This window comes from Hemitrygon akajei, chromosome 6, assembly GCF_048418815.1.
Source record: "Hemitrygon akajei chromosome 6, sHemAka1.3, whole genome shotgun sequence".
NCBI classification, from domain to species: Eukaryota; Metazoa; Chordata; class Chondrichthyes; order Myliobatiformes; family Dasyatidae; genus Hemitrygon; species Hemitrygon akajei.
Genome location: NC_133129.1, coordinates 95,194,419 through 95,217,062, shown reverse-complemented (window position 1 = coordinate 95,217,062; position 22,644 = coordinate 95,194,419). Strand labels below are relative to the sequence as shown.

At 44.4% G+C, this 22,644-nt stretch overlaps 1 gene segment (V, D, J or C); it reads right to left on the bottom strand.

The window, feature by feature from the left end:
• LOC140728741 (Ig kappa chain V-III region MOPC 321-like) overlaps window positions 1-6,098 on the bottom strand; it is a 31,709-nt gene extending 25,611 nt beyond the window's left edge. The window contains 2 exon segments of the V gene segment in view: window positions 1,736-2,098; window positions 5,968-6,098. Coding sequence covers window positions 1,736-2,098; window positions 5,968-6,031 — 427 coding nt within the window.
• Window positions 6,099-22,644: the final 16,546 nt, after the last annotated feature.

Below are 22,644 nucleotides of genomic sequence, written 5' to 3'. Positions count from 1 at the left end.
AATTTATTCTCTTCTGCACATTCATACATGCACAGGTGCAATGAAAAACTTTTATCAGGAGCGCTGAATTAGCAGGGCCCTTGGTATTATTAAGGATCCCACCCTCTTTGACGTTCTACCAGGAGACTCTGATACATAAAACAGTCGGGATGGGAAACAATTTCTTCCCTCAGACCATTAGGCTTCTGAACTCCCTGCTGCATCGTATTCAAAGTGTCACTGGTTAATCTGCTCTGTACCTCCCAATATTTAATTTATGCACCTTTACTTTGTTTATCTAAGTGTAATTCATTTGTAGATTTTGTCCTTACTTTCTTAAGTTATTGTGTGTTATGTGTACAACTGTGCTTTACACCCTGGTGCACGTAGCGTCATATGAGCAGTATTTAGAAGGAAAAAAACATAAATTAAACATTAATTATATTTTTTTGCAAGAGAAAACAATCAGAAAAAGGAAATACCTGAAGTTCATTTTAATGCAAAGTTGCTACACTATGATAGTCACATGTACATGATGATGATGATGTCTTGCAGACAGTTTATAAAAAAAAATCCACTTCCTCTCCTTTTGAATATACTATTACAAATCTGTGAGCGACAGGGGCCACTGTTTTACATTTTGGTAATTTGTGTTTTTGGGCTGACTGAGCAATCTGGTGCCTCTGCTGTCTCTGAGCGAATCTGGCGTAGTTGAGTACAGAGTGAGCAGCCTATAGATCGTGGGCGCAAACCCATGATCGTCTCCAATTCTCGACCAACTGGCCGATAAAAGCGGAGCGCAAGACTGAAGTCAATGAGGAAGAGAGTGGAAGGAGAGCAGGCTTTCAGCGCCGCCTGTCTGCGTTTGACTGGTCTCCCTCTCCCTCTCACGGGCTGCTGCTGGAAGAAGGTGCAGGAGTCAGTTGTTGGGCAGTTTGTGGATTTGGACTGGTTTTTAAGAAGACCCTGCAGATCATGTTTTGTGTGTTTCTGGTTAGTCATTTTTATTAATCGCTATTTTTTTTAATGATTTTGATCTGGGCAGACTGGCTCTGTAGCCGGCAGTCAACAAATGATACAGCGCTAAACTGAACATTCCTAAACTGCTTCTAGGACTCTGCAGTCTGGTGTTAATATTCTATGTGTTATTTGCTCATTTTTTACCGTTTGTGTGATTTGTGCCCGTCTGTGGGACGATGAATCTCAAGGTTGCATACTCTGATAATTAATGTGTCTTTGATTAGGGTTGTGCCGGTTAGTTCAGGAACTGAATGGTTGAAGGGAAGCAGCTATTCCTGAACCTGTTGGTGAGGGATTTGGACTCTGTACCTGCAGCTGGATGTAGCTGCAAGAAGATGGCATGGCCTGGACGGTAGGGATCTTAGATGATGGATTCTGCCTTCTTTATTTATTTAGAGATACAGCATAGTACAGGCCCTTCCGCAACCTACCTATTTAAAACTAGCCTAAACACAGGACAATTTACAATGACTAATTAACTACTAACCGGTATGTCTTTGGACAGTGGGAGGAAACTGCAGTGCCTGGAGAAACGCCAGGTAGCTCATGGGGAGAATGCACAAACATTTTTTTTTTCAGAGAGCACCAGAATTAAACTCCAAATTCCAGTGCCCAGAGCTGTAATAGTGTTAGAGTGTCCCATATTCTTGACCTACCGTAGATACAATGCTGTAAGGCAGTGCCTTTGCCAGCCGTGCCAATGGGCCGCACCTTGGCTGCCTTTCTGTTCATTTACCTGGTTTGGTGACTTCGAGGGCTGTTCCATTTCCAAACACTCGTTTGATTGGAGCTGGTTTCTCGACCTGAATCTTGCAGTAGTAAGTGCCATTATCTTTTGGCTCAATGTTTCTGATATGTAACGTAGAAAACTGAGACGTCCAATTGACAGTGACTTTAATCTTCTCCTGTGTGTCAGGCGGATGGCAGCCTACCGATTCACTCTGACACTCGATAAGCTTTTGCCCTTCCTGAATCCATTCGACAAACATTGACGTTACGTTGCTCTGGAGTGAAAAGCTGCAGTTCATAACCACATTCTCCCCTGCCGTGACCCTGAGATATGGTGGCGACTGCGAGACGAGGATTTCCCCTTGAGAGCCTGCAATGGGAAGAGACTTTGATTCCACCTGGTGTAAAACTGAAGGTCAGAGAGTCATACAGCAGTGAAATAGGCCACTCGGCCCAACCTGCCCATATTGACCAAGATTCAAGATTGTTTAATGTCATTTCCAGTACTCAAGTGTAAAGAACCACACAATAATTGTTATTTCAGATCTGATGCAACATGAAAAAAAACACAATATAATGAACACAACACTAAAACACAATAAATATAAACACACAATAAATATAAATATAAATACATAAGATAGCTGATAAACATATATTGAAGGAATGCCCCTGGCATTCCTTCTCTGCCACCTGTCCCACACCCCTCCCGCAGCACTCCACTCTTGCAATTTCCAACACCCTTTGCTCCCGCCAGATCTGCAAACTTGCTCTCCACTCCACATTGACAAATACAGAAAAAGGCTTAGGCACCCTAACTATATATACGTGCCTAAAAGTTTGTACAGTACTGTATGTTCTTGATGGCGGGTAGGCAAGTGAGCATCCATCCATATCATTCCTATTTTCTAACACTTGGCCCGCAGCCCTGTATACGAAGATAATTCAAATGCTCAGCCAGACACTCCATAAATACCGTCAGTTCCCATCACTTTCTCCAGAAGGGTATTCCAGGGACTCCCCAGTCTCTGTGTGTGAAGGATTTCCCTCTGTATCCCTCTAAACCTCTTCCCCTATACTCTCAGTGGCAATGTTATCAGATACCTCCTGTACCTAATAAAGTGGCCACTGAGTGTATGCTTGTGGTCTTCTGCAGCCTAACCACTCCACGATTTGATGTGTTCTGTGTACAGAGATGCTCTTCCACACACCACTGTTGTAATGTGTGGTTATCTGAGTTACTGTCATCTTGAACCAGTCTGGCCATTCTCCTCTGACCTCTCTCATTGACGAGGCATTTTCACCCACAGAAATGCCGCTCACTGGATGTTTTTTTCTTATTTTTCACACCATTTCCCATAAACTCTAGGGACTGTTGTGTGTGAAAATCCCAGATCATCAGCAGTTTCTGAGATACTCAAACCACCCTGTCTGGCACCAACAATCACTCCATAAACAAAGTCACTTAGATCACATCCCTTCCCCGTTCTGATGGTTGGTCTGAACAACTGAACCTTTTGACCATGTCTGCATGCTTTTATGCATCAAGTTGCTGCCATGTGATTGACCGATTAGATATTTGATTAATGAGTAGGTGTACAGGTGTACCTAATAAAGTGGCCACTGAGTGTATGCCTTTCCTAATTTTGTCTACCTCTTTCAAGCCCCCTGCAACCCACTCAACCACCCCACTGCCTCTGCCCAAGTAAAACAAATCCAGCCTCTCTCTCATTATCTCCTTATCATTGACTCACTCCTTCCCAGGGAGCACCCTGGTAAAACTCTTCTACACTCTCTCCAGTGCAAACACCTTCTTTCTACAGATCAGACAATGAGTTTTTCGTGGCTCAGGATTCAGAGTCGAGACCTTCAGAGAAAACCGTGACGCCACCCCCACTCAACCCCCAGGACCTGCCCTCTTCTCATTGTTACAAGCACAGAAGCCTGAAGACGCACATTCAGCGATTCAGGAACAGTTTCTCCCCTCTGCCATCGGAATTTTGAATGGACCGTGAACCTATGAACACTACCTCTCTACTTTTTTTTAGATCAATAAATCCTTTTAATGTTTTTGTGAATTAATCTTAAATGGGAGTCAGGTTAAAGCCCATATGGAAATATGGGCAAATACAAGAGGATGAGGAATCATCCTCACAGGAAGATTTGTCCCAGACTTGCAATCCTTGGTAGCAAGTTTTAACCAGTACAAAGAAACTTGTAACAAAACTGCTTGGCCATACGGTCTATTATGCATTTTAATAGAGTAATACCAAGGATTCCATCTCAATCAAAACTCAAGACATGTTAGCATGACAAATTGACTTATTCTTTCTGAGATCCATTCAGTCAATGAAGACCGTCCTTAGGCTACAAGTGCTGAAGCAGTAGAGGATTCACACTCAAGATGTACAGACAAGCTGGATGAACTCAGCAGGTCGGGCAGCATCCGTTGAAATGAGCAGTCAACGTTTCGGGCCGAGACCCTTCGTCAGGACATTTGATGGATATGTGGATGATGGAAAATGAAGGGTATGCAGGGGGGAAAGTTTAGATTGATCTTTCATTCGTCATTCGGCCCAAAACATTGACTGCTCATTTCAACGGACGCTGCCTGACCTGCTGAGTTCATCCAGCTTGTTCGTATGTGTTGATTTGACCACAGCATCTGTAGTGGACTTTGTGTTTCGAGGATTCATACTTCCATTTGGGTGGAAGCACCCTCTTGGACTTGTAATACCGGGCGAGTCTACTTTTTATTTTGGATTTTGCTATTTAATCTAGCTACTTAATATACATGTACATACTTACAGAATTCACAGTCTTTTTCTCTCTGTTATTAGGTAATGCACTGCACTGCTGCCACAAAGTTACAGATTTCATGATATATGCCAGTGATAAAAAAAACTGATTCTAATTCTGAGATCTCTGCCGCTGCAGCTGAGATAATGCAGCAGTCTTTTCAAACCGCAGCTATTACACCCTAGAACAGGCTGCATTGAGAGACCTAACACCATCTGTAGGGATGAAAGAATTAGTCTTAGAACAGCGAACATTACCATGTACTGCTCTCTGGGAGAGAAAGCTCCCTCTCAGACCCCCTCTAAATCCCTTACCCTTCACCTTGACCTTCTACCACCCTGTGAATATTTTCTTAAATCGACCCTGTCCATACCCTCATGGTCATGTGTACCTCAATCCTGTTGCTGCACCTCCATTCACCCTCCTCATCACCATCCCATACGACATCCACATTCTCTCCAGTGATATCACCTCCATCCGTCTTCCTCAGTACTCCATGTCCTGGCCTCATTAATGCCCCCAGTGTCTTTCAGCTCACATTTATCTGGATTAAACGCCCTCAGTGACTTCTCAGCCCACTTCACCAACACATTGTGATTCTGTGCTGTCAACGACTCCACAGATATTTGTGTCGTAGGACACGGAACACTACAGCACAGTACGGCCCTTTTGGCCCATGATGTGCCAACCTTTAACCGACTGAAAGATCAATCTAAACTTTCCCTCCTGTATACCCTTCATTTTCCATCATCCACATATCCATCAAAGAGTTTCTTAAATGCCTAAAGTTCTGTATCTGCCTCTACCACCACCACCACCACACAGCCACCATGCTCTGCGTAAAAAATCTTTCTTCTGATATCCTTCCGTACACCTCTCTCCAATCACATTAAAATGACTGCTCCTTGTGTTAGCCATTTTTGGCCTGGGAAAAAGTCTCTGGCTGTCCACTTATCTTCTTGTACCTCTATCAAGTCACCTCTCATCCCCCTTTGCTCCAAAGAGAAAAGCCCCAGTTCACTCAACCTTCCCTCATCAGACATGCTTTGCAATCCAGACAGCATCTTGGTAATCTCCTGTATGAACGGGAGAGGAATACCGAACAGGACAGACCCTTTAATGCACTGTGTTGTGCTGACCTTTTAATCTACTCTAAGACCAATCTAAACCTTCCGTCCTACAGTACATAACCCTCATTTTTCTATCGTCCACATGTTATGCTAACAATAAACAACACACGATTCCACAGATGCTGGAAATCAAGTGTAAAACACACACAGTGCTGGAGGAACTCGTCAGGTCAGGCAGCATCTATGGAAATAAATAAACTGTCCATTTCTGATGAGGCTCTTAGCCTGAAACATTGACTGTTCATTCCTCTCCATAGACGCTGCCTGGCCTGCGTGTTACGTGCTTTATGTAAATAGATCAGACCTTTACCTGGATCAAGGCCCCCACAAGCATTGAGGATACTGTACATCCACAGAAAGGCTACCCAGGTCATCTGTCCTTTGCAGGGAAGCAGCAGCTGCTCTTCAGAGCCGTTCTTTTTGTGTGTGCCACTCACTGCCTTCATTACAACTAGTTTGTTGGAGGTGGCCGCACAGGATGCTTGTGGGCTCTTTCAGCTGAAGTCTAACCACTGCAGTATAACATGTTTTAAACCTATTTATCACCCAGGGTAGTAGAAATGTGGTGGGCAGATGTGAAGGTCATGAGCAAACTTGAGTGCAGGAATCACAGAGGTGTTGGCAATTCAAACAAAACTAAAGATCTATTACTGAAATTAACCCAAAAAACTAACAGGAGCTCAGGCAAGCTATACAGTAGCTTGATGAACTGAAATCACTCACAATACACAGAAGAACTCAGTCAGAGTTTTCACCAGACAAGGATCGACAATGACCCAGCACAGAAGAGCTGGGTAGCCCTTCTGAAATATATCCTGGATCACAATTGAATTCAGCGCCAGTCAGACAACATAGGTGTCCAGATGAAGCAATAATCCCCAAAGACAACAACTATGATGCTAGACAGTGCTAACTACATTATCCAAAGTTGAATAAAAGTGATAAATACAAAGAGAGATTAACAATCCCCACAATCCCAAATGAGACACCTGTAAGACAAAGTGAAAACCCAGAGCAAGTGCAAAGACAAACGATTAGATGTAAAAGGTAAACAATCCAAAGACAACGCAGACCCACGAGGTTGCACCGAGAGAAGTCAATCCATGTACTAACTGGGAAAAAAAATCTTTTTTTTTAATACGATCCCTGGTTGTGACAGCAGACATAGTGAGCATCAAAGATCAGCTGAACCGAGAACCTACCAGCTTGTCCTCCTCCCCCAATGTCCGGTTTCTGCCCCCTTCCATAAGGCCATAAAACAGAGGAGTGCCGGAGGCTGAGGGGAGATCGGATAGAGTTTTACAAGATTATGAGAGGCATAGGTAGAGTGGACGTAGAGTAAATTGTCTACTCCATCTATGCCTCTGTCCAGATTTGAAATGTCTAATGTCTAATAGTTCCCTGAAGGTGGAATCTCATGTGGATAGGGTGGTGAAGAAAGCTTTTGGTATGTTGGCCTTTATAAATCAGAGCATTGAACCATACCCGTTTCTAACGACATTTGAAATATTTCTGTCAGAGTTCCTCCTATTTCTACACTAACCTCCCTCAAGGTCCTAGGGAATATCCTGTCAGGACCCGGAGATTTACCCACTTTTATATCCCTTAAAAGCGCCAGTACTTCCTCCCCTTTAATCATCATAGTTTCCATAACTTCCCTACTTGTTTCCCTTACCTTACACAATTCAATATCCTTCTCCTTTGTGAATACCGAAGAAAAGAAATTGTTCAAAATCTCCCCCACCTCTTTCGGCTCCACACATAGCTGTCCACTCTGATTCTCTAAGGGACCAACTTTACCTCTCACTATCCTTTTGCTATTAATATAACTGTGGAAAACCTTCAGATTTATTTTCACCTTACTTGCCAAAGCAACCTCGTATTTTCTTTTAGCTTTTCTAATTTCTTTCTTAAGATTCTTCTTACACTCTTTATATTCCTCGAGCACCTCATTTACTCCATGCTGCCTATATTCATTGTAGATATCTCTCTTTTTCCTAACCAAGTTTCCAATATCCCTTGAAAACCATGGCTCTCTCAAACTTTTAACCTTTCCTTTCAACCTAACAGGAACATAAATATTCTGTACCCCCAAAATTTCACCTTTAAATGACCTCCATTTCTCTATTACATCCTTCCCATAAAACAATTTGTCCCAATCCACTCCTTCTAAATCCTTTCGCATCTCCTCAAAGTTAGCCTTTTTCCAATCAAAAATCTCAACCCTGAGTCCAGTCCTATCCTTCTCCATAATTATATTGAAACTAATGGCATTGTGATCACTGGACCCGAAGTGGTCCCCAACACATACCTCTGTCACCTGACCTATCTCATTCCCTAACAGGAGATCCAACACTACCCCTTCTCTAGTTGGTACCTCTATGTATTGCTGCAAAAAACTATCCTGCACACATTTTACAAACTCCAAACCATCCAGCCCTTTTACAGAATGGGCTTCCCAGTCTATGTGTGGAAAATTAAAATCTCCCACAATCACAACCCTGTGCTTACTACAAATATCTGCTATCTCCTTGCAAATTTACTCCTCCAATTCTCACTCCCCATTAGGTGGTCTATAATACACCCCTATAAGTGTTACTACACCTTTCCCATTCCTCAATTCCACCCAAATAGCCTCCCTAGATGAGCCCTCTAATCTATCCTGCCAGAGCACTGCTGTAATATTTTCTCTGACAAGCAATGCAACACCTCCCCCTCTTGCCCCTCCGATTCTATCACACCTGAAGCAACGAAATCCAGGAATATTTAGTTGCCATTCACACCCCTCCTGCAACCATGTTTCACTAGTAGTTACAACATCATATTTCCAGGTATTAATCCATGCTCTAAGCTCATCCACCTTTCTTACAATGCTCTAGCATTAAAATAAATGCATTTAAGAAATTCTCCACCTCTCCCTCTCCGTTTATCACTATCAGTGCAAACAACTTTACTATCTTCTTTTTCTTCCTTCTCCCATACATCTGTTCCTACACTCTGGTTCCCCTCCCCCCTCGTATCTAGTTTAAATCCACTGGAGCCTCTCTAGCAAACCTACCTGCAAGAATATTTGTCCCCCTCCAGTTCAGATATAAACTGTTCCGCCAGAACAGGTACCACCTTCCCTAGAAAACTGTACAATTATCTATAAATCTGAAGCCCTCCCTCCTGCACCATGTCTTCAGCCACGTGTTGATCTGCACTATCTTACTATTTCTAAACCCACCTGCACATGACACTGGCAGCAATCCTGAGATTGCTATCCTGGAGGTCCTGTCCTTTAACTTGGCACCTAGCTCCCTAAACTCACCTTTCAGGACCTCCTCACTCTTCCTACCCACATCATTGGTCCTTACATGGACCACGACATCTGGCTGCTCACCCTCCCTCTTGAGAATACTGAGAACTCGATCCGAGATATCACAGACCCTGGCACCTGGGAGGTGACTTCCCACGTACTGCAAACGGAGCATTCAACTGCCCTAACTGCTGCCTCCATTACCTACTCCTAAACTAATCAGATTAATTAAAGGAGCTTCCCCGGCCTTACCTCACCTGGAGTGAAGCTCGTACTCAGCATCTGCTCGCTTTTTAAATTCCCCCGCTGCCTTGCGGGCTGACTTCCATGCGCTTGCGCAGCCGTGCCCCGTTCAACCTCGCCTCTGCCTGCCTGACTGAGCCGAAGCCGATCCACTCTGCCTCAGTCCACTCCAACGATGGCTGCTGCTGTATGTGGCGGTCTTTCTCTTTAAACCTTAGGCGTGCTACGTCATGCGCCCGTGCAGTCTAGCCTCTTTGCCGGGATCAGTTTAAAAAAGAACAGCTTCTCTCCGAGCTTCTTTTACCTCTTCTCTTTCCGCCTCTTGCTGTGATTTAGGAGAAGAGAGTGGGCAATAGGAGAGAGGGAAGGAGAAGAGAGTGGGCAATAGGAGAGAGGGAAGGAGAAGAGTGTGGGCAATAGGAGAGAGGGAAGGAGAAGAGTGTGGGCAATAGGAGAGAGGGAAGGAGAAGAGAGTGGGCAATAGGAGAGAGGGAAGGAGAAGAGTGTGGGCAATAGGAGAGAGGGAAGGAGAAGGGACCCGGGGAAGTAATAGGCAGATGAGAGGAAGTAAAAGGTCAGAGTGAGGAATAAAGGAAGGGGGGGGGGGAGTGTAAATTTGTTCACCGGTAGGGGAAATGGATATTCATGCAGTCAGGCTGGAAGGTACCCAGATGGAATATAAGGTGTCGCTCCTCCACCTGAGAGTGGCCTCATCTTGGCTCGAGAGAAACAAGGATCAGCATGTCACAATTAAAACGTTTGGCTGCTTGGAAGCCCTACTTGTGGCGGATAGCATTGAGGCGCTCGGCAAAGCAGTCCTGCAATTCACGACAGGTTTCACTAGAGGCCAGATCAGGAACACTGGAAATAATAGACGACCCCAACAGACTCACAAGTGAAGAGTTCCCTCACCTGGAAGGAGTGTTTGAAGCCCTGAATGGATGTGAGGAGGTGCAGGGGTAGGTAGGTGTAGCATTTAGGCCTGATGGGGATGTGCCAGGAGGAAAATTAGGGGGAGAGACAAATGGACAAGGGAATCATGGATGGAGTGATCCCTGTGGAACGGCGGGGGGGGGGGGGGGGAGAGAGCGTAAGTAAAGGTACGTTTAGTGGTAGGATCCCTTTGAAGATGGCAGAAGTTGCGGAGGATAATGGGGTGGTAGGTAACTCAAAGTGACTAATAAATTTGTTTTGATTAACAGAAAATTTTGGAGGAACTCAGCAGGTCAGGCAGCATCTGCAGAATTTGTGTTTAGGTTCTGCCTGACCTGTTGAGTTCCTCCAACATTTTGTGTGTGTTGGTTTGCATTTCCAGCAACTGCAGAATCTCTTGTGTTTAGATGCTGTCTGACCTGCTGAGTTCCTCCAACATTTTGTGTGTTGCTCTGGATAACCCATAATTAATTACTTAAACAAACAAGAATGCTTAATCAACCCCTTCTGGTTAGATGCTGCCTGACCAGCTGAGTTCCTCCAGCATTTTGTGTGTGTATTACTCTGGATTCTGCAGGCTCCATAGATCCATAATATTTACTTCAAAAATTATTTCCCTCCATAGATCAGGGGTCACCAACCTTTTTTGCACCGTGTATCGGTTTAATATTGACAATATTCTTGCGGACCGGCCGATGGCGGGGGGGGGGGGGGGGGGGGGAATGTTAAACATGACCGGAATACAGCAATACTCGAAGGAGGTTCCTTATGTCTATTCCACAATTTGGTTTTCGTGACTCTCAACACTTGCTTCTGTCCCGCTTGCTCACGTTTTTTTCCGCTCAAAAAACTCAACGGGTTTGTCTTTAAGTGCAGGGCGCTTGGACTCAAGGTACCGAAGCAGTTCTGAGGCTTCATTGCCTCATTAGACAGCCTCCGGGCCCGAGCTCCAGCCTCCCGCCCGCTGCCTTGGCCAGGTGCGGCTGGTCGTGGGTGGGGTGAGAGGACGAGGTCAGGGCCGGAGGTCCCCGTACCGGGGCCGCAGCGATCGCAGTCCGGAGCGAGCGAGCGAGCGAGCGGGGGAGAGCGGCAGGGCACCCGCCCGCCTCGCTTGTAGGATCTATCGGCCGAGGGATGACTTTCAGTCCATCGCAGCGAGGTAGCTGCTTTGCTACTTCCGAAACCCTGAGCCCGAATTAGGTCGTCTGCGAATATTTTAGCACCGGGTTCCCCACGAGCATTCGGTGTGGTGAACAGGTTTAGAGTCGGCACCATCTGTCCGCGCTCCGGGCCGGTACCAACGGCGCTTCCCACCGGCCGCGCGAGGCGCCAGTTGCCCGAGGCCGACCGGTGATCCTGGCGCGAGGGTGTCGCTGCGGTTAGGCACCTCGCCTGGGTGGTGACTCTTTCTTGAAAGCATCCAGAGAATTGGCCTCCACTGCCTTCCGAGGCAGAACATTCCATAGATCCACAACTCTCTGAGTGAAAAAGTTTTTCCTGAACTCCGTTCTGAATGGCCTACCCCTCATTCTTAAACTGTGGCCTCTGGTTCTGGACGCCCCCAACATCCGGAGTATGTTTCCTGCCTCTAACGTGTCCAATCCCTTAATAATCTTATATGTTTCAATCAGATCCCCTCTCATCCTTCGAAGTTCCAATGTATACAAGCCCAGTCACTCCAATCTTTCAACATATGACAGTCCCGCAGTCCCGCCATCCCAGGAATTAACCTCGTGAACCTACGCTGCACTCCCTGAATAGCAAGAATGTCCTTCCTCAAATTTGGAGACCAAAACTGAACACAATACTTCAGGTGTGGTCTCACCAGGGCCCTGTATAGCTGCAGAAGGACCTCTTTGCTCCTGTACTCAATTCCCTTTGTTATGAAAGCCAACATGCCATTAGCTTTCTTCACTGCCTGCTGTACCTGCATGCTTACTTTCAGTGACTGATGTACAAGAACACCTAGATCTCGTTGTGCTTCCCCTTTTCCTAACAACACCATTCATAGAAACATAGAAAATAGGTGCTGGAGTAGGCCATTCGGCCCTTCGAGCCTGCACCGCCATTCAGTATGATCATGGCTGATCATCCAACTCAGAACCCTATCCCTGCTTTCTCTCCATACCCCCTGATCCCTTTAGCCACAAGGGCCATATCTAACTTCCTCTTAAATATAGCCAATGAACTGGCCTCAACTGTTTCCTGTGCCAGAGAATTCCACAGATTCACCACTCTCTGTGTGAAGAAGTTTTTCCTCATCCCGGTCCTAAAAGGCTTCCTTAAACTGTAACCCCTTGTTCTGGACTTCCCCAACATCGGAAACAATCTTCCTGTATCTAGCCTGTCCAATCCCTTTAGAATTTTATACGTTTCAATAAGATCCCCCCTCAATCTTCTAAATTCCAGTGAGTATAAGCCTAGTCGATCCAGTCTTTCTTCATATGAAAGTCCTGCCATCCCAGGAATCAATCTGGTGAACCTTCTCTGTACTCCCTCTATGGCAAGTAAACTGCCTTCCTGTTCTTGCCACCAAAGTGGATAACCTCACATTTATCCACATTAAATTACTGCCCACTCACCCAATCTGTCCAAGTCACCCTGCATTCCCCTAACATCCTCCTTATATTTCACACTGCCACCCAGCTTTGTGTCATCTGCAAATTTGCTAATGTTACTTTTAATCCCTTCATCTAAATCATTAATGTATATTGTAAATAGCTGAATGAGGAAAGGTGCAGCTGACTCATATCGTCAAATCATATCGTTTCATCGTGGCCCGGTAGCACATGCTTTGCAGTCCAGTGGTTGGCGACCACTGCCATAGATGTCACCTGACCTACTGAATTTCTCCAGCAATTGTGTATGATGCTCAAGATCAGCTAAAGTTTAGCTGACTAGGTGTAGAGTGATGGGAGCTTTGCAAATTAAGCTAAACACTGGACTACAATCCCATGATATGCAAGGAGTATGAATGTCAATTAACAACAAGTTCTAATGAACCAAATAGTTTTAGGAATGCTGTTGGAGGGAATAAGAATTAATGAAAGACTGCACCAACTTGGGTTTTCAATCACTGTGCAAAAGACAAACTGTGCAAATACAAAAATAAGGAAATAATAATAAACAATAAATATGGAGAACATGAGAGGAAGAGACACTGAAAGTGAGTCCATACATTTCAATGATGAAGTGAAGTTGAGTGATGTCCCACAACCAATGGACTCACTTGGAAGGACTCTTCATTTCATGGTTTGTGACCAGTGGAGTGCCTCAGGGATCTGTTCTGGGACCCTTACTCTTCATGATTTTTATAAATGACCTGGATGACGAAGTGGAGGGATGGGTTAGGAAGTTTGCTGATGACACAAAGGTTGGAGGTGTTGTGGATAGTGTGGAGGGCTGTCAGAGGTTACAGTGGGACATTGATAGGATGCAAAACTGGGCTGAGAAGTGGCAGATGGACCTCAGCCCAGGTGGTTCATTTTGGTAGGTCAAATATGATAGCAGAATATAGTATTAATGGTAAGACTCTTGGTAGTGTGGAGGATCAGAAGGATTGGGGTCTGAGTCCATAAGACACTCAAAGCTGCTGCATGAGTTGACTCGTAGTTAAGAAAGCATACAGTGCATTGGCCTTCATCAACCGTGGGATTGAGTTTAGGAGCTGAGAGGTAATGTTGCAGCTATATAGGACCCTGGTCAGACCCCACTTGGAGTACTGTGCTCAGTTCTGGTCACCTCACTACAGGAAGGATGTGGAAATGATAGAAAGGGAACAGAGGAGATTTACAAGGATGCTGCCTGGATTGGGGAGCATGCCTTATGAGAATAGGTTGAGTGAACTCAGCCTTTTTTTCCTTGGAACGACGGAGGATGAGAGGTGACCTGATAGAGGTGTATAAGATGATGAGAGGCATTGACCATGTGGATAGTCAGAGGCTTTTTCCCAGGGCAGAAATGGCTAGCATGAGAGGGGATGATTTTAAGGTGCTTGAAAGTAGGTACAGGAGATGTCAGGGGTAAGTTATTTTTTACGCAGAGTGGTGAGTGTGTGGAATGCGCTGCTGGCAACAGTGGTGGAGGCGGATACGGTAGGGTCTTTTAAGAGACTCCTAGATAGGCACATTGAGCTTAAGAGAAATAGAGGGCTATGGGTAACCCGAGGTAATTTCTAAGGTAAGGACATGTTCGGCACAGCTTTGTGGGCCAACGGGCCGGTTTTGTGCTGTAGGGTTTCTATGTTTCTGTGCTTTGATATTAATTGTTTATTTATTTATTGTTATTTCTTCTTTTGTATTTGCACAATTTGTTGCCTTCTGCACTCTGGTTGAACTGTCTGGCTAGGTGGTCTTTCATTGATTATGTCATCGTTATTATTCTATAGATTTATTGAGTATGCCCACAAGAAAATTCATCTCAGGGTAACATATAACTAATTTGATAATAAAATGAACCACTCAGCCAGCAGATCTATCTCATTCCTCTACACCTCCTCATCACCAGAGATTCTGCCAGCATTAGTTGCATTGGCAAATTTATGGATGGTATTTGAACTGTGCCTATCCATACATTCAGGAATTCAGTGTCGAGCAGTGGGCTAAGCACGCTTTCTTGAGGCGCACCTGTGTTGACTATCAGTGAGGAGATGACTGATCTGCTCTGACTGTGGTTGCCCGACAAGGAGGTCTAAGATCCAGTTGCAGAGGCCCAAGTTATGAAGCTTGTTGATTAGTACTGAATGGGTGATGGTGCTGAACACCGAGCTGTAATCAGTAAACAGCAGCCTGACGTAGGTATTGCTAATGTCCAGGCAGAGAGCCAGCGATCAACACCAGCTTCTGCTCCTCCTGAACTTCCTGCCCCCACTCTCCATCCCCCACTGTTCCTTTCGCCCTCACGTCTCTGGTGTTCGTCTCAGCCGAGCTCTGTACAACTCAGAGAGCTGCAACTGTGAAACCCAAATACCGGTCTTTTGGAAAATGGCCCCTCACAGGCAGCAACAGGAAATGAGCCTGAGTCGCTGGTGCTGTAAAGTGTTGTGCTAACCACTACACCAGCGTGCTGTCTGTCTGCTGGTCATTTTGAGAGCTGGGTTGATGGATTATTTTTTGGATGCAGGCTGATTACTTATATGTAAACATTACATTTGAAAGCCCCGAGGAATGCTGTGTCCAATCCATTGGTTGCTGGACTAATGGGTAAGGAGAGACTATTAAAGTGTCTGACTGATTTATGGGGCTTTGTTGTTTAAATGAAAGAAACCAGCCTGAGTTAATGCACGAACAAAGAATTTGCCTTGTTTCTGGCTCTCTTTGTCTTGTAGGGCTGCCTTTCCCAGTTCTGTTGGAGTTCAACCAAGGGCTGGAAATCTCAGTGGTTTCACGAGTCTGAACGTGGAGAAGAGCAAGGAAATCATTGTGGACTTCAGGAAGGTGCAGATGAACCATCCCCCTCTGAGAATACATGGCTCCTCGGTAGAGAGAGTTAAGTAAACCATGTTCCTGGGAGTCCACATCACGGATGACCTCACTTGGTCCTTTAATGTCACCTCCCTGAACAAGAAGGCACAGCAGACTCTCCCTGTCCTAAGGAGACTGAAGCAAATGAAGCCCCCTCCTGCCATCTGAACTGCGTTTTACAGGAGCACCATTAAGAGCGTCCTGACAAGTTGCATCTCCATCTGGTATAGGAGCAGCCGAGCATCGGACCGGAAGTCCCTACAAAGGGCTGTGAGATCATAGGGGTCAGAACTGCCATTGATCAGAACTGCAGCTTACGCAGGGCCCTTAGTATTATTAAAGGTCCCACCCATCTGTCCAGCATCCTGTTTGACTTTCTACCATCAGGCAGGAGACTCGATGCATCAAGACAAGAACGGTCAGGATGGGAAACAGTTTCTTCCCTCAGGTCATTAGGCTTCTGAACTCCCTGCCACATCAAGTGTCAGTGGTAAATCTGTTCTGTACCTTACAATATTTCATTTGTGCCCTTCAGTTTATTTATGCGTAATCCACCTGTAGCTTTCATCCTTACTTCCATGAGCTATGAGTCTTGTGCGTTATGCATTCCGCAATGCTTTACACCCTGGTTCGGAGAAACATTGTCTCGCTTGATGGTATAAGTGTGTTTAGTTAAATGACAATAAACTTGACAATTTGAGCGAGTCAGAATTTGGAGCTCCCCTGACAGCAGCAATAATCAAGTGGTGACTAAGAATCACGAGCCCTGAAACCTTAGTGTTTTGCAGAAGTCTTTGTAACTTGCTCTGTATTTTGTGTGGTTTATGTGTGCCGCACACTTACTACTGCATCTCCTATACACCCATGTAGTTTGCATCTGATGAAGGCAGTCCCTTACACCCTTTCACCTCCTGTCCTTATTAGGTTTGCCTTCCCTAATGCCCATTTAAGGCAAATGGTCTTTGACCTGAAATGGTTAGCGGTTTTTCTTCCCACACAAGCCCAGCATTTTGTGTTTGATGCACGGTTTTAAGCTCCATGATGGTACACAGCAATGAGGTACTTTCCACAGTTGTGTAACAGTCAGTTTAACTCTATCACTGTACCAGCGACCTGGCTTCCAGCCCTGCTATTGTCTGATTGGGGTTGCTACATTCTCCCTGTCACCTTGTTTCCTCCTCACTTTACAAAGATGTTTAAAGTAAGTTTCTTGGCCGCACGGGTAAAATTGGGTGACACTTGCCCAAAGGGCTCGTTACCTCGCTGCATCTCTGGATAAAGAGGGCAGGAATTGGGGGAAAAGGGAGAACCGGGGTCTCTGTGAGCTCAAAGGGTGTGCGGCAAACTACCTGGTAAGCCGGATGCTATCCAGAACAATCGGGATTTCCGAATAGCTGGGCAACATAATCAGAATGAGCCGGGCGGCAGTGGGGGAGAGACACCCGCACACCCACCCAATTTCAGGAACAGCTTCTTCAGATTTCTGAGTGGATAGTGAGCCCATTGACACTCCCTCAGTTTTTTTTTCCTTTTTTCCACTCATTATTTAACGTATATATATCTCATTGTAATTTATAGCTTTTAAAATTATGTACTACAATGTACAGCTGCCACAAAACAACTCTCACGATCCAGTGGTATTAATCCTGATTGAAAGTGGCAGCAGAAGTGGACAGGATGATAAAGAAACTGCATGGGGTGGGGGGAAGAGTTAAGAGGAAGAACAATCAACTGTGATCAGATGGGCTGAATGGCCTAATTCTGCTCCTGTGTCTTATGAGCTACAGCAAGTGGCTCTAACATTTCCTCAAGCAGCCTGCAATGCACTTTGCACTAACCAGTTATATTTCCTTTAAAATATAAACACTGCTACACACCCCCTTACCATTCTTGTCAAAACAGCTCGGGCATGCGGTCTGTCTGGACACAAGTCTTAGAAATGATGCGGCAGCTAATACGAAGCCTTCCAGTAACTCCCACATCAAGTGACACCTATGATTGACAAATCACACCACAGCAGCACATAGAGTCTGTGAGGTACCAGTGGTGGGAGGAAGTCAAGTGATAGAGGTGGTTATGTTGTAAGTGAAGGTTCTTAGAATCCCTTTAAACCCACTGGACTGGTGCTGCCCCCGCTCCTTGCATTCTTACTAAGGCACCCTTAGTAATAATACAAGTCTGTGGTAACCATTTTCCATGCTTCCACTAAATATAGAAACATAGAAAACCTACAGCACAATACAGGTCCTTTGGCCCACAAATTTGTGTCGGAAATTTCCCTACCTTAGAAATTACGAGGCTTACTCATAGCCCTCTATTTTTCTAAGCTCCATGTACCTATCTAAAAGCCTCTTAAAAGACCCTATCATATCCACCTCCACCACTGTTGCCGACAGCCTATTCCACTCACTCACCACTCTCTTGAGTAAAAAACTTAACCCCTGACATCTCCTCTGTACTGACTCCCCAGCATCTTAAACCTGTGTCCTCTTGTGGCAACCATTTCAGCCCTGGGAAAAAGCCTCTGACTATCCACACGATCTATGCCTCTCATCATCTTGTACACCTCTATCAGGTCACCTCTCATCCTCCGTCGCTCCAAGGAAAAAAGGCCGAGTTCACTCAACCTGTTCTCATAAGGCACGATCCCCAATCTAGGCAACATCCTCGTAAATCTCCTCTGAACTGTCAATTCTTAAAAAAATATAGATACAGTATAATAGTCCCAAGAGCAGTCCTCCTCAGCAATATCTCCAGAATTCCACCCCTTGGTCAATGGATCTTTGCCTAGAGGCCCTCGTTTATTTATTGAGATACAGTGCGGAACACCACACTGCCTAGCAATCCCCAGTTTAACCCTAACCGAATCATAGGACAATTTACAATAACCAATAAACCTACCAACCAGACTGTGGGAGGAAACTGCAGCACCCAGAGGAAACCCACGTGGTCACGGGAAGAGTACAACCTCGGCAGGAGGCGGGAACCTAGGCAGCGGCGGGATTTGAACCTGGGTTACAGCGTTGTGCCAACCATGATGCCAGTGTGAATCCAGAGGTCCTAGATTCAGGGTAAAAGGTGAAATATTTAAGGAGAAATCCTTCACTGAGAGGGTACAGAGAGTACGGAATGAGCTGGCAGCAGAAGTGGTGGACTCAATTGCAACATTTAAAAAGTTTGGTTGGGCTGGATATGGAGGGCTATGGTCTGGGAATGGGTCGATAAGAATATGCAATATAACAGATTGGCACAAACTAGATGGGCTGAAGGGCCTGTTTATATACTGTATGACTCTGATTTTTAGACAGCATCTGGAGAAACCTGAAAGCAGTTGAGGAGATTGATGGGGTGGGTGAAGAAGGCGTATGACATGTTTGCCTTGATTGGTCGGGGTACTGAGCCCAGAAAATTACACATACAAGGGAAATTCTGCAGACGCTGGAAATCCAGAGCAACACACACACACACACACACACACACACACACACACACACACACACACACACACACACACACACACACACACACACACACACACACACACACACACACACACACACACACACACACACACACACACACACACACACACACACACACACACAAAATGCTGGAGGAACTGGGTTAGTAAGAAGTGGCAGATGGAGCTCAACCCAGATAAGTGTGAGGTGGTTCATTTTGGTAGGCCAAATATGATGGCAGAATATAGCATTAATGGTAGTGTGGAGGATCAGAGGGATCTTGGGGTCTGAGTCCATAGGACACTCAAAGCTGCTACACAGGTTGACTCTGTGTATGGCATATGACAATATGACAAGGCATATGGTACATTGGCTTTCATCAACCGTGGGACTGAGTTTTACAGCATTTGGAGTACTGTGCTCATTTCTGGTTGCCTCAATGCAGGAAGGATGTGGAAACCATAGAAAGACTGCAGAGGAGATTTACAAGGATGTTGCCTGAATTGGGAAGCATGCCTTATGAGAACAGATTGAGTGAACTCGGCTTTTTCTCCTTAGAGTGATGGAGGATGAGAGGTGACCTGATAGAGGTGTACAAGATAATGAAAGACATTAATCATGTGGATAGGCAAAGGCTTTTTCCCAGGGCTGAAATGGCTAGCATAAGAGGTCATAGTTTTGAGGTGCTTGGAAGTAGGTACGGAGGAGATGTCAGGGGTAAGTTTTTTACGCAGAGTGGTGAGTGCATGGAATGGGCTGCCGGTGGAAGCAATAGGGTCTTTTAAGAGACTCCTGGATAGGTACATTGAGCTTAGAAGAATAGAGGGCTATGGGTAAGCCTAGGTAGTTCTAAGGTAAGGACATGTTTGGCACAGCTTTGTGGGCTGAAGGGCCTGTATTGTGCTGTAGGTTTTCAGGCAGCATTTATGGATAAGAGTAACCAGTCAACGCTTTGGGCTGAAACCCCTCACCAGAATTGGAAAGGAAGGGGGAAAGACTCAGTAAGAAGGTGGCAGGAGGGGAGGAAGAAATACAAGGGGGTGGTGATAGGCGAAACTGGGAGAGGGGGAAGGGTGAAGAACTGGGAAGTTGATTGGAATTAGGGAAGGACATAAGGAAGGGAATGGGGAGAAGCATCAGAGGGAGCTGATGGGTAGGTAAGGAGATAAGGCAGGAGGAAACCCTGTGGAAGGGGAATGGGGGATCAGCACCATCTATCAGCCTCTCACTCACTGCTGCTGGAAGAAGGTATCTGTGTGACATTCTCTCTCCCTCTCTTGCTGCTCCTAAAGAGTCTCTGCATTTAAATGGTCCCTCTCCCTGGATGCTGTCAGAAAATTATGCTGGAGTCCTGGGGTTCTGGGCAAGTTTTCATGGATGTGGTTTAGGGAGTGGATATTGTAGTTCACTTTTTGAGGTGCTTCTGGTTTCTGTTGCTATTTTAGGTGACTTTAAACTGGGGCTGCCTGCAGATAACGAACACTGAGCTGAACTGAATATGCCTGGATTCTTTTGACTTTGTGTTTTATATTTTTCGTTTATGTTGTTGCCGTTTGCTTGATTTTAATTTTTTGCACAGTGGGAAATTGATGTTTTTTTCATATTTTATTCAAATATTTTTAAAAGAAGAAATATAAGGACTCAATTAATACAACATTTGATACACATTGAAAAAAAATTAATTCAAATAGATTAATAAATCCAAGAGGAAAAAGAACACCTATCCCAAAACATAAGAGACAGAGGAAAGAAAGGAAAGGAGAGAAGAAGAAAGAAAAGAGAAATAAAAAGTAAAAGAGTAGGCATCCAGCTCTCAGAGTCAGTTTAAAATACAAATTTAAGAAACTAGCTTATAATAAGGGATATATTAATTTAAAAGAATTAAAATAAGTAAGTTAAACAATCCCGGCATTTAAGTAATCCAAATATGGTTGTCAAATCTCAATGAACATAGCGTATCTATTCCTAAGGGTATCAATAATCTTCTCAGGGGGTATACAACTTTGCATTTCTTTATTCCACGATCAATATGTACAAGGGAATTGGATTTCCATGTTACCATTATGCATTTTCTGGCTACTGACAATGCAATTTTAATAAATTTGGATTTATTCTTGGAGAGGCTAGCTTTCAAAACTGCCAAATTCCCCAGAGGAAACAATTCTGGGTCTAGGGGGAAATCCATCCCCAGAATCTTTCCCAGTACATCTCCCAAATCTATCCAAAAAGATCTCAGTTTCGTACATAGCCAGGTGGAATGCACAAAGGTACCGACATCTATGCCACACCCGAAACACTTGTCAGAAATTTCTGGTTTATTTTTATGTATTTTTTCAGGTGTGAGATATAAGTGATGTAAAAAATTATAATGTATCATTCTGTATCTAGAGTTCATAAGAGTGGTAACACTATCCAAACACAGATGTGACCAGCATATATACCAGTCTTTGGGCATTGGTCCCAGAATAAAGAATACATATTAGAGATAAATTTAGTTGTATTCCCCTTTTGAATTAGAATCTCCATGTCTGAGCAACTTGGTAGGGCCAGTGATGGACCCAAACAGTCCCTCAAAAAAGATCGTAATTGGAGATAGCGGAAGAATGTATTATTAGATAAGTTATATTTATTTTTAAGCCCCTCAAAAGACATAGATTGCCTCTGTTGATTATAACAATCTTCAATGCACCTGAGACCGTGTTGATACCAGGTGACTAGAAACTTATTACCCAGAGTCATGGGTATTCCGTTCTGAGATAGAGGCGTCTTTGAGGATATTCCTTTTTTCAGACCCATAAATTGTTTAATTTTTTTCCCCAGACATAAATTACATGTCTCAGTAGAGGACTGATTGCTTTCTTTTTAATTAATTTGGAGTCCCATTATATATAAATTCTTCTGGCATCTCTTCTCGTACCATATGAAAGCCAATTGTAACCCAAGAAGGAATAGTTGTCTCATCAAAAAAAAGAAGCAATGAAATGTGCTTGTGCAGCTAAACAATATTTTTTAAAATCTGGTAATTTTAACCCTCCCAATTTATAGTCCCAGGTCAATTTTTCCATGGAGATTCTAGATATTTTACCCGACCATAAAAATAATCGAATATGTCCATTGAGAATCTTAGAAAAATTATTAGGTAATGGGATAGGTAAAGACTGAAAAAAATACTGAAGTCTTGGCATTATCCTCATTTTTATACAGTTTACCCTGCCCGTCAGTGTGATGGGCAGGTTTATCCACCGACGCAGGTCCTCCTCGACATTCTGCAGCAAGGGGAGATCATTAAGTTTATAAAGGTCATCCAAATTACGATTAAACTTAATTCCCAGATATTTCATGTTGGAATTAACCCATCTAAACTGAGTACCATATTGATATTGGGCATAGTCTCCTTTACGTAAAGGTAAAATTTCATTTTTATTCCAATTTATTTTGTATCCCGAGACTATACCATAGTTGTCCAGCAAGGCCCTAAGTCTTACCAAAGAGCCGGCTGGATCAGCCAAATATACTAAAATGTCATCAGCAAATAAATTAATTTTATATTCTTCCTGGACCACTTTAAACCCCATTATATCTGGATCCCA